A 13,039-nucleotide genomic window follows, 5' to 3' on the forward strand; every position below is an offset into this window, starting at 1 on the left:
GCGATATGACTGCATACGTCAAAATGACGGTCCTAAACAGATTAATCGCGTCAAATATCGAAACAGTGGGCCGATACTGACGCAGTGCTGCAGTGTGTGCGCCCCCTATAGGTCAGTGAAGAGATGACAGGGAGAAACTGAGGAGCTGCTCTGCCATTCTGGCTCTGCCTGCTGAACAGTTTTAACCCATTCATGACCGACAGCTGTCAGCAGAACTGGCGTTTATATGCCTCTGGATGGACATCTAACATACATACACGCAATTTTTTATACTTTTATTCACAATCAATTTGTTTTTGTTCAAATAAAATAAAATCAGCAGTCCTTCACTTTCAATAGATCCAAAATATAGGGAAAATATGCACTGATATAGAAAAAAAACAGAAAATATTTATCCAATTCCTTTTTTAATATACCTTAGTGTTTGCTTTACATTTTGGAATGAAGCAAAAGTTATCTCACATATTAAACAATAAATGTGTGCATGTATTGTTCATGCATAATATATATTGTTCTTGTATGAGTATACATATAGGAAAAATCAGAAAACGTTTATCAAATATCAAATATGAAACAAAATTTCTGACACATATAAATGTATCTATGCATGTGTGTGTGTGTGTGTGTGTGTGTGTGTGTGTGTGTGTGTGTGTGTGTAAAGATGTTCTGTCAAATGGTTCTTTGAGTTGTCATTCTATCTATATACAGCCATTCCCTTTACTAAAGAACCCTCCGAGGGTTCTTGAGTAAAGATAATGGTACCATGATAATAGAACCACCAGCAACCAAATACCCTTTTGCATGATTAAGGGGTTCTTTGCATCCTAAAATGGTTCTTCAGATTGATGGACAATGTTTAGATAGTTCTGCATAGATCTTTTCTGAAAAGGGTTCTTTATAGCACCAAAAAGGGTTCTGCTATTGTTATGATGCCAAGCTTGTGCTGTACAGAACTCTTTTCAGAAATGATCTATATAGAACCACCTACAGCACATTCTCCATCAATATGAAGAACCCTTAGACACCCCCCTTCACTTTAAGGTAGTATGTCAGTGTAATAAGCGATAAAATCTCACATTTTTCACTCTTTGGTTTGCAGAATTGCCTCGTCTCTGCGCTCAGGTCGCTCAGAGAGCCCAGTCGTGGGCCTTAAAGGGTTAATCAGTGCTCCGAGCCCTAATGGAGAGCCTCTCTCCGCTGTGACGTCTAAAATCCTGATCCTGCTCCAGTCAGCTGACCTGCCTGTCTGTCGTGACTCTCCATCTGCTGGAAACACTGCAGGACTCTGGTATTTCATGATTACCCGGTAAGAGCGGCTCGAATAACAGACACTTTCCTGTCTTTTCCCTCTTTTTATTCACACGTTACTGAGCTCAGCTGGTGTTTGATGATACAGGCTCGTTTTAGCTGCTTTCAGTTTTTATCCCCACCTGATTCTGATCAGACGATCAGCTTTAAACTCATTGAAACGGTTAAATCACTCAAACTCTCGGTGTGTGTGGCTGTGATGTCAGTGGCTATTACTAATGTTGGTGGCTGTTTGTTTACAGTTGGGTTTTCAGGCTAAGCGCAGGTTGGGGTCAGTGCTAGAGTCACACACTGAACTGTAATATGTGTATTTACAGTCGGAAATGAGGTCATGTTTGGGTAAAAATATAAATATTTAGAATTAAAACTTGTTTAGGGATTATTTTTCATTCATTTATCCACTCTGTGGTTGTGTGGACACTTAGCAACAACATCTGCACTGATGCTGTTAGAAACCACACTCTTAAAATGGTTCTTCAGTAAAGACTGGTTCTATATGAAACCAGGAACACTCTAAGAACCGTTTGCATGCCTATAATGTTCTCTGAAATGGTGAAATGGTTCTTCGGATTGATGGAGAACGTGTTGTGTACGGTTCTGCACAAAAAGGGTTCTGCTTTGTTACAATGTCAAGCTTTTTTCTGCTATAAAGAAGCATTTTCAAAAAGGTTCTGTATAGAACCATATACAGCACATTCTCCATCAATCTGGAGAACAATTTCACCATGCAGAGAACCATTAAAGCATGCAAATGGGTCTTTGAGTGTTCATGGATGTATATAGATCCATTGTCTTTACTACAGAGATGTAAAGATGGTTCTTCAAGGGTTCTTTTGTAAAGAGAATTGTCCCATATTGAATCAGGAACACTCAAAGAACCGTTTGCATGCTTAAATGGTTCTCTGCATGGCGAAATCGTTCTTCAGATTGACGAAGAACGTGTTGGTTCTTCATAGCCCCAAAAAGGTTCTGTTATTGTTATGATGTCAAGCTTGTGACAAAAGACAAACTCTTTTTAGTGCTACATACAACCATTTTCAAAAAGGTTCTCCATAGAACCATACACAACACCTTCTCCATCAATCTGAAGAACGATTTCACCATGCAAAGAGCTAGTTAAGCATGCAGATGGTTCTTTGAGTGTTCATGAATCTATATAAAGATGTAAAGATGGTTCTTCAAGGGTTCTTTAGTAAAGAGAATGGTTCTACATAGAACCAGAAACACTAAAATTACAATAGGGCTCTCTGCTTGGTGAAATTGTTCTTCAGATTGATGGAGAATGTGCTGTAAATGGTTCTATATAGCACCAAAAAGGGTTACAAGCTTGACATCGTAACAATAGAAGAACCCTTTTTGGTGCTGTATAGAACCAACATGTTCTCCATCAATCTGAAAAACCATTTCACTATGCAGAGAACCCTTTAAGCATGTAAACGGTTCTTTGAGTGTTCATGGTTCTATATAGAACCATTGTCTTTAGTAAAGAACCCTTGAAGAACCATCTTTTTTAAGAGTGTATAATGTTTCTCTAAAGCTGTAAAATGATGCACTAATTCTGAATTTTAATGTGCGATTCATGTTCTGTTGTCTTTACAGACAGAGTTTTTTGGCCATTTTTTAACCCTGAAGCTCAGACTGTGTTCTGCTAAATGAACACGTGCAACATGCTAGCACCGTTCTAGCACTTTCTATTGGACAAAATCACAAAATAAACATTATTGACTCTTTAATGGGCCATTTTAAATTCTTAAATGAAAAATTAGTTGCATATTAATCTCATAACTATGATTGTGCATCACTAATCTGCATTTTCCCCTCTGTGTAACATTCCTGTAGTGCTGTTTTCTTTGGGGACTATTTTGTCCCACAACACCCTGCATATTATGTATCCCTCCACAATGAATGGATTTTAAGGCCAAAACCTACATCTTTACCATTTAATTATGGAGAAATTTTGAAACATTGGTGGAGTTCCCCTTTAACTGAGTGATAATTAACTGTCCTGTGAGACATTTAGAGGGTCTGTGTTAAACTGCTTTGGAGGTTTCGGTTAACCTGTTAAAATAAGCTCAAGTCATTACAGCAATATCAATACATCACAAACGGCAAATAGAAAGAAATAATATATGAAATTTGAGTTAAAGTGAAATATAAACGTTGTCAGTCAATAGTTTTCAATCATTTTAGTTCATAATAATAATAACTAATAATAATAATACATACATACAGTGTCATTTAATAGATGTAAACAGAGTCATTCAGAGTGGTTTGGTGTGAAACGCTCTGTTCTAGATAAACTTCCAGAGTCAGAACTGTTCACAGTGGTGGTGATAGGAACCAGACGTCCACCTCTAAAAGCTCCCTCACAGAAAGTTACTACAGTTATGAATTCACTGCCTGATGACTGAGACACTGTTTTATGATAGTTTGAGAACTTAAACTCCATTCATGGTGGAGGGATACATGCAGGGCGCTGTGAGGCAAAATAGTCCCCAAAGAAAACTTATTATTTCAGGTTTTTTCCACTATTTTCCATCAGTAAAATAATGTATTATAGATTTCTGTAAAACAGGACTGCAAGAATGTTACTAAAGAAATGTGATAATTTCTCGTAGTCTAACTGTAGATCTCTTTTTGTAAGGGTCATTTAAGAAAACATTAAATTTTGCAGAATGCCGAAAAGAAGTTTTGCACAGATTTAATCTAATATATGCTGTTTTGCTGTTTTCTATAAAAGGACCAGGGAAATGGATGATATTATCTGTTGTTTACAGTCTCTCTGTCTCTCTCTCTCAGACACACAGGGACTCAGGATGGATTTCTCCAAGCTGCCTAAAATCCGTGATGAAGAGCGCGAGGGACAGTTCGGTTATGTTCACGGCGTCTCTGGACCCGGTCAGTAACTGGACTGTCAGATATAAGCTGATTATTTATAGTCATGTTTGTCCTCTTGTGGCTGTGAGATCAGATACCAGTTCAAAATATATAAACACACCTCAGGCTATACTAACGTTACATATTAGACAGTAAAATATGTGGCTTATTTTATTACAGCTGAAAATTAGGCAGAGTGTTTATGCCTTACGCTAATTAATGGGACAGACAGACTGACTGACAGACAGACATAGACTGATAGGTAGATAGATCGACAGACAGATAGCTAGACAGACATACTGACTCACAGACATAAACAGACCAACAGTCAGACAGACAGATGGATAGACAAGTAGGTAGGTAGATAGGTTGGTAGATAGATAGATATATAGATAGATGAGCAGAACAACAGATAGATAGACAGACAGACAGACAGACAGACAAACAGACAGGTAGACCGATAGATAGATATATAGATAGACAGACAGACAGACAGACAGATAGGCACAATGACATAGATAGACAGACAAGCAGAACGACAGATAGATAGATAGACAGACATACAGGTAGATAGATAGATAGATAGATAGATAGATAGACAGACAGACTGATAGGCAGAACGACAGATAGATAGATAGACAGACAGACAGACAGACAGATAGGCACAATGACATATAGATAGACAGACAAGCAGAACGACAGATAGATAGATAGACAGACATACAGGTAGATAGATAGATAGATAGACAGACAGACTGATAGGCAGAACGACAGATAGATAGATAGACAGACAGACAGATAGGCAGAACGACAGATAGATAGACAGACAGGCAGACATACAGGTAGATAGATAGATAGATAGATAGATAGATAGATAGATAGATAGATAGATAGGCAGAACGACAGATAGATAGACAGACAGGCAGAACGACAGATAGATAGACAGACAGACAGACATACAGGCAGACCAACAGATAGATAGATAAATAGACAAACAGATAGATAAACAGGCAGACAGACCAACAGATAGACGGATAACAGACACAGACAGACAGATAGGCAGAACGATAGATGATAGACACAGAGCCAGACAGGTAACCCAGTGGGCAGATATACTGATAGACAGGCAGACAGGTAGGCAGACAGACAGACACACAGACTGAGAGGCAAACAGGCATATAAACAGACACATTACATACAGTTGGTGTAGTTGATACACAGGACTTTCTAATCTGTGCTGAAGTTTGATGAGATGGTCTGTAGGTGTCAGACGTTGTGAAGTGAATGTACCTGATAAGTGTGTGATTAATTATTGATTTTGGTAAAATGATCTTCTGGTTGAATAATTATTAGTAGCTGTTGTACTGAAGGGAAAGTCTTGCGCAGTAGTCACTCCCACAGTTGCAGTGCTGTGATTCTGTTTGTCCTCGTTCCTCTGTATAAACATGTAAACATAAATATATGTGTATATGTGTTTCCTGCAGTGGTGACGGCCTCCAGCATGGCAGGGGCTGCGATGTATGAGCTGGTGCGGGTGGGCCACAGTGAGCTGGTGGGGGAGATTATCCGGCTGGAGGGAGACATGGCGACCATCCAAGTCTACGAGGAGACCTGTATCCTTCACTTGCAGCTTAGCTTAGCTTAGGTGGGCGGTCATATCTAGTGGTGACCTCTTCTTCGGCCTATCTGTGGGTGTGTGGAGGCTGTGGAGTCCAGTGGGGGAACTTTCTGTCCACAACATCATGTTTTGAGTCCAGTCCTGAGCCAAGGATGGCAATATTACGTCCGTATGACATTATTGTGTCCAAATTATGGCCAATTATGAGCATCAACCAAAGTGCAGAATAAAACCTAATAGTTCTAATAAGAGCGCCGGTTATATTACTGTGTAGCAGCAATAATAGGCATCATGATTTCATGGCTAAATAGACTGAACAATAATGTAATATAGAAATATCTATTGAATTCCACTCAGACTAATTAGTTCCTCATGATTCTGTTGGTTCTGTTTAGAGTCATGAGTTCTGTAGAGAACAATTTCATGCTTAAATTGTTCTTTGCGTATATATTGTTATATGATATTATTTATATTTTCTCATATCTTATATAGACCCCCTTTAAGGAAGTGCACTCAGAAGTACACACACTTAAAAACATGGTTCTTTAGTGAAAATAATAGTTTTATATAGAACTATGAACACCTGAAGAACCCTTTGCATGATTAAAGGGTTCTTTGCATCATGAAATGGTTCTTCAGCTTGATGGAGAATGTGTTGTATATGGTTTTATTTAGAACCTTTTTAAACATGGTTCTATATAGCAGCAGAAATAGTTCTACTATTGTTCAAGCTTGTATACAATAGAAGGACCCTTTTTAATGTTAGATAGAACCATTTCCCCATATAAAGAGCCCTTTAAGCATGAAATGGTTCTTTAGAGAACCCATGGTTCTAAATAGAACCATTGCCTTTACTAAAGAACATTTGAAGAACTATGTTTTTTAAGTGTATACACTGGCCACTTTATCAGAAACCCCTCCCTTGCTGGTGTACAGTAAGAGACCGTAGCCCACTTGTTGATGTTAGCCCATCATCAACAGTCAGTTTCTGACCGCAGAACCGTTCCCCACTGTAACCCTGCAGCCTGATGCACAGGCCAAGTGTCAACTCACTGATTTGTTCCCTCTTTCACTTCCCCTCAGCCGCTTCTGCTCGAGGAAGTCTCCACTGAGTCAGTGATAGTCCAGTATTAGCACATGCACTCTATTAAAGCCATGGTTTGGTGTTGTAGCACTGGAGCTACGAGGCTAATGTAGCTAACAAGTAATGGAAGCTTATACCCCACCGATGCCCTTTTATGCCTAAAAGGGCCCATATGTTGTGTTTATTGTCCTCTGCGTTCCATTTAAAATGTTTGTGTGGTTTTATGTACCAAAACTCATTTTTACATGATCTTTTTCCAGCCTAGGTTTATCCTGTATAGCTAAACAGGCTGTTTCTGTTACTGTGCCTTTAAGACTGATATATGTAAATGAGCTCTGTTCTGATCGGCTGCTTAATTCAAAAAGCAGTCCAGGCTGAAACACTCCTTATAGCTTCAGCATGAGTGGGTGGGGCTAAATTGCTTTAGGCTGTACAGGTGGAAGTATGTAAATGAGTTTTTGTGACATCACTGATACAGTGAATTCAAAACAAGCTGTTTCTGCAGTTTAGTTTCCGTATATGGACTGTAGGGATGGCGGAGTGTTATGTTTTGAAACTTTAACAGTGTTTATATATGACATCAAATTCTTTTATTTAAAAAAAAAGTTTGTCATCTCTAATAGACTTAATTTTGTGGTTTCTGGCACCCAGTTAACTATAAACATGGACGAAATCACGAACAAAAACAATCCACTGCTGTTTTTAGCTATGCAGTTTTATATTTATAAGGCTTTTTATACACATAGTAGTAACTCTGCTGATCGGCTACAGAGCAGTTTGTTTTCCTGAGCACTGTGCAGCCGGAGTATCTGTCGGAGACCCTGTGCTGCGGACTGGGAAGCCCCTCTCCGTGGAGCTGGGGCCGGGAATCATGGGATCGATCTTTGATGGAATCCAGCGCCCCCTGAAGGACATTAACGACCTCACCCAGAGCATCTACATCCCTCGCGGAGTCAACGTGGGGGCGCTAAACCGAGACTCCAAATGGCACTTTTCTCCCTCTCAGAGCCTGAGGGTGAGAGTGCGCCTCTCCCTGTTCGACACACAGGGCGTTTGTGTATTTGTGCCTGTACTGATTAATAGACCAGTGTATGATAATGGATTTAATTGCTTTGGCTGCAGTGCCACACAATATGGCCATACTGATAAACCTTCTTTAAATAAGATTTGAGTATTTGAGAGAAATAAGAGAGAACGTTTGTCAAATGCAGTTATAAAGAGGTAGAGTAATAATACAATTATATAGTAGTAGGGTATAAAACAATTATATAGAGTTAGGATAATGCAGGTGTAGAGTGTTAGGTAGGGCTGAACGATTTAGGTAAAAGACCTAATTGTGATTTGTCTGACCAATATTTAATGCAGTTATATTCAATAAATTATTTCCAGGCCTGTTTTTTTGGCCAATATCTGCTTTTTATGGTATGAAGGTTGCAGTCTGAGTGCATCAGACTACAAGTTAGTTATGATGGTTGTGATGTCACATATACAGAACATTAGTGTCTTCTGATTACTCTAACTCATCTACAGGTGGTTCACAGCCTCTGTTATTAGGTTACATTTTCTCCATTTAAAACATGCTGATAATGTATTTTGTAATAAAAATTGCGGCTCTTGTGATTTGAAAATTGCACTCTTTTAAATTGCAATTTCGATATAAACATGATCTTTCAGTCCTAGTGTTAGGGTAATAAGACAATTATATAGTGTTAGGTAATAATACAGTTATAGTGTGTTAGGTAATAATACAGCTATATAGCTTAAGGATAAGAATACAGTTATATAGTGTTAGTGTAATAATACAGTTATAGAGTGTTAGGTAATTTTACAGTTTTATAGTGCTTGCGTAAGGATAATAATATGGTTATATATTGTTAAGTTAATAATACAATTATATAGCATTATGGTAATAATACAGTCATATAGTTATAAGGAAAAATACAGTTAAATAACAGTAGGGTAAAAATACAGTTATATTGGGCTAGGGTAATAATATAGTTATCTAGCATTAGGGTAATAATGCTGTTATATAGTGTAAAAGTAATAATACAGTTATAGTAAGGTAATAATACACTGTGCTGGTTGTTTTTTTGTTCTCAGGTTGGCAGTCACATTACTGGAGGTGATATTTATGGTTTGGTCTTGGAGAATTCTCTTATCAAACACAAGATCATGCTGCCCCCCCGCAGCAGGGGGACTGTCACCTACCTCGCACCACCAGGCAACTACGACGTCTCTGTGAGTCACACATACAGTACGGTCATATGACATGTGGAAATCAGGCTACTTCCACATTATAACTCACTCACACATCTTTCCACTCATACAGACATAGATTGAGGAAATTGTTACTCGCCAAAGACTTTAGTTAACAAGTAGTGCTGTCCAGGTCATTGGCTAACAGCTTAGTTTTAGCAGAAGTAGGTAGTAAAAATGAAGCTAAACTGATGAAAATGAAGCTAAACTGATGACAAAGTTAAAGTTTACAATTTCCACTGTCATTAAGAAATGGCAGTTAAGAGGAACCGTGAAAGACAAGGATTTAACCTCTTGTGTGCTGAACATAAGGGCAAAGCCAAACACCCAAAAGACATGCAGGAAGGTTTAGCTGGTGCAGGAGTGGTGGTTCACAGTTCTCCTGTGCAGCGAAACAACTACTGTTCTACTGTACGCAAAACAACATCTAGAGGCATTTTAGAAACTTTGCTGTAAAAGCAGAACACTTTGTCCACAATTATCAAATGTATGTTTGGAGAGCAAAAAGCAGTATGCGATGAAAGTGTCAACTGTTAAGCATGGGGGTGGATCTGTTATGATGGGTGGATCTGTTTGGGGTTTTGGGGCAGCCAGTGACTCAGGAAACACTGCAGGGGTAGATGGAAGAATGGATTCTACTAAATATTAGCCAATTCTGGAAATGGGACACAGTCAATAAGCTGAAACCAAAAAGCAGCTTCTATAGCGGGGCAGTGATCCAAAACACCTCAAAATCCACAGAGAAACCCAGTCAGAAGCTTTTGGAGTGGCCCTCATAGACCCTGACTTGAATATTACTAAAAATCTGTGGGTAGCTCTCAAACATGCTCTGCATGCAGGAATATCTCAGAACTAAAAGCGTCCTGTGTGGAAGAGTCAGAACAGAAAGACTCCTAGCTGACTACAAAAAGCATTTGCAGGCTGAGATATCTTCCAAAGATGGTGCTACTACTGACTAAGTAATGTAAGTAATTTTGCATATGCAAGTTATATAGATATAGTTATAAAGTGTTTGTGTACACTTTGTTTGCTGCACATTGTTTTTATTCTTTGCATTTCAAAAGTCAACAAAATGTGGAATTTTGCCAGAAGTGCCCAAACTTCTGCATACACTTCAATGACTGTGAGTCTGTGTATGTTAGGATGTGGTGTTAGAGCTGGAGTTTGAAGGTGTGAAGGAGAAGTTCACCATGGTGCAGGTGTGGCCGGTACGTCAGGTGCGTCCAGTTGCAGAGAAACTGCCAGCTAACCATCCTCTACTGACCGGTCAGAGAGTTCTGGACGCTCTGTTCCCGTAAGTGTAGTCTATGACATTGATTTTGCCAAAAAAAGTAAATATGTTGTTTGTTTACAAACAAAGGCACCCTATGTTCACATTGTGATGCACTACAGGAAGCGTAGGGGGCGATATGGCTTCTACTGTTTCATTTAAAAAGCCTCTATAATGTTCATATGATCCACACAGTCATTCTGACAGACTGTAATACACTACAAGAAGTGTAGGGGGCGATATGGCTTCTACTGTTTCATTTAAAAAGCTCTATAATGTTCATATGATCCACACAGTCACTCTGACAGACTGTAATACACTACAGGAAGTGTAGGGGGCAATATAGACTTTATTTTATTTGAAGCCACACTATGTAGGATTGGGGATTTGGAGACCTCTCTGGTGGGAATATGTAATTGCACACAATGTGCAGAAGAACATTTGTAATGTAAGTTGTGCTTCGGACAACGTTATAATGCTCTGTTATGTTTATATGATCCACATGATCTTGACTGAACTTTGCTGAAAATGTAACTGTGTTTGTGTCCAGGTGTGTTCAGGGCGGAACCACAGCTATCCCAGGAGCCTTTGGGTGTGGAAAGACGGTCATCTCTCAGTCCCTCTCCAAATACTCCAACAGTGATGTCATCATCTATGTCGGCTGCGGAGAGCGAGGGAATGAAATGTCTGAAGTGCTGCGAGATTTCCCAGAGGTCAGTGGGGACGTCTCTTTATGTGTATGGGGTTTTAATGTATTTCAGTCGATGGTAAAGGGGAACTCTACCAATTTTTCAAAATTCTCCCATAACTCAGTGTGTGAGGTGTAAACAGAGAGATTCAGAGTGGTTTGGTGTGAAATGGTTCAGATGTCTTTACAGTGGTGGTGATAGGAACCAGGGGTCGCCATGACTACAACACAAATATAGACGTTTTATTTACTATCCAGAACCACCAGTGAACCTACACGAGTCTTCTGAGCTTATATGGAATGTTGATGATGGAAAATAGTGGAAAATCTGAAATAATTTCTTTGGGGACTATTTTGCCTCACGGCGCCCTGCATGTTTTTCTCTCTAACAGTTGACGATGGAGGTGGACGGTAAGGTGGAGAGTATAATGAAGAGAACAGCGCTGGTGGCCAACACCTCCAACATGCCTGTCGCAGCTCGAGAGGCCTCTATTTACACAGGTGCTTATCAGAGATCAGTTTAAACTTAAATACCATAGCAACCATCCAGCAACCACCTAACAGTACACTAGCAACCGCCTGGGACACCACTGCAACCACCCCAGATACCATAGCAACCACCTTAGATACGATAGCAACCATCCAGCAACCACCTAACAATACACTAGCAACCACCTGGAACACCACAGCAACCACCTAAGGTACCATAGCAACCGCCTAGCAACTACCTAAGATACCAGAGCAACCGTCCAGCAGCCACTTAACAATACACTAGCAACTACCTGGAACACCACAGCAACTACCTAAGATTCCATAGCAACCACCTAAAATATCATAGCAACCATCAACATCACTTCCATCAATACTTTGCAATACTGGGCGTGATTAAGCTGCACAATCACTTTGCTTTCACCTCTTTCTAGATGTGTCACTACATTATGTCATTCATCTCCTTCATATTATCGATTTTGTTCCTGTTCCATAATTTAACATTATCAGTTTTAGTATTAATAATATAGTGATAAATTATGATCATAATAATGATGTCTTGCCAATGGTCACTTCCAAGGCTTATATCTGGTCTTTCCAGTTACAATTTGGATCAAATCTAACTGTCTATACTCTGTGTGTGTGTGTGTGTGTGTGTTTGTGTGTGTTTGTGTGTGTTTGTGTGTGTTTGTGTGTGTGTGTGTCCAGGTATCACTCTGTCGGAGTATTTCAGAGATATGGGCTATAATGTAAGTATGATGGCGGACTCCACCTCCCGCTGGGCCGAGGCTCTGAGAGAAATCTCTGGACGACTGGCCGAAATGCCCGCAGGTACACGCAGCTCCGTCAATCACTATTAAGCCCCATCCCCCAAACCCCGCCCCTAAACCTGAGTTTTCATTGGCCAGTTTGCTGGCGTGTGAGTCAACTGAGTTTGATTACAGTTGATTCAGGAAATGATTCAGTGCATCATGAAATCTCAGATTTCACCACCATTCAGTTTGATTATTTTAGCACAATTTTTTATTACTTTTTTAAACAATTATGACAAGAGATAATATTTACACAGAGCGAGAGAGGGCAATTCAGTTTGTTAATTTATTGAGATTTTTACATTTAAAAATTTTAAATTTAATGTAGAATTTGGGAAGTCAATAAGAATTTATAACGAGTATTTGTTTTACTTAAATGGTATTTTATGATAATATTATTATAATTGTCTCCATCATTTTAAAAACGACCCAGTTTAATCGTCGCCCTCTGATCAATGTGTTTTACACCTTTACACAGACAGTGGCTATCCTGCGTACCTGGGCGCCAGGCTGGCATCGTTCTATGAGCGAGCGGGCCGTGTGAAATGCCTAGGCAACCCAGAGAGAGAGGGCAGCGTCAGCATTGTAGGAGCGTAAGTGCACCTAGCCAACACAGGGGGGCGCTCTGAGAGCAAAT

At 39.5% G+C, this 13,039-nt stretch overlaps 1 protein-coding gene across 1 annotated transcript in view; it reads left to right on the top strand.

Annotated features, from left to right (window-relative positions):
- The first annotated feature begins 1,201 nt into the window (after nucleotides 1-1,201).
- The window catches only part of atp6v1aa (ATPase H+ transporting V1 subunit Aa), a 17,325-nt gene continuing 5,487 nt past the window's right edge, over nucleotides 1,202-13,039 (top strand). The window contains exons 1-10 of the mRNA XM_036580791.1: nucleotides 1,202-1,306; nucleotides 4,108-4,206; nucleotides 5,670-5,798; nucleotides 7,688-7,902; nucleotides 8,988-9,125; nucleotides 10,286-10,437; nucleotides 10,964-11,126; nucleotides 11,494-11,602; nucleotides 12,299-12,421; nucleotides 12,881-12,995. Of these exons, the coding sequence (XP_036436684.1) occupies nucleotides 4,125-4,206; nucleotides 5,670-5,798; nucleotides 7,688-7,902; nucleotides 8,988-9,125; nucleotides 10,286-10,437; nucleotides 10,964-11,126; nucleotides 11,494-11,602; nucleotides 12,299-12,421; nucleotides 12,881-12,995 (1,226 nt within the window). The 5' untranslated portion in view covers nucleotides 1,202-1,306; nucleotides 4,108-4,124. The remainder of the gene's footprint in view (nucleotides 1,307-4,107; nucleotides 4,207-5,669; nucleotides 5,799-7,687; nucleotides 7,903-8,987; nucleotides 9,126-10,285; nucleotides 10,438-10,963; nucleotides 11,127-11,493; nucleotides 11,603-12,298; nucleotides 12,422-12,880; nucleotides 12,996-13,039) is intronic.

Source organism: Colossoma macropomum, unplaced genomic scaffold, assembly GCF_904425465.1.
Source record: "Colossoma macropomum unplaced genomic scaffold, Colossoma_macropomum, whole genome shotgun sequence".
Taxonomy (NCBI): domain Eukaryota; kingdom Metazoa; phylum Chordata; class Actinopteri; order Characiformes; family Serrasalmidae; genus Colossoma; species Colossoma macropomum.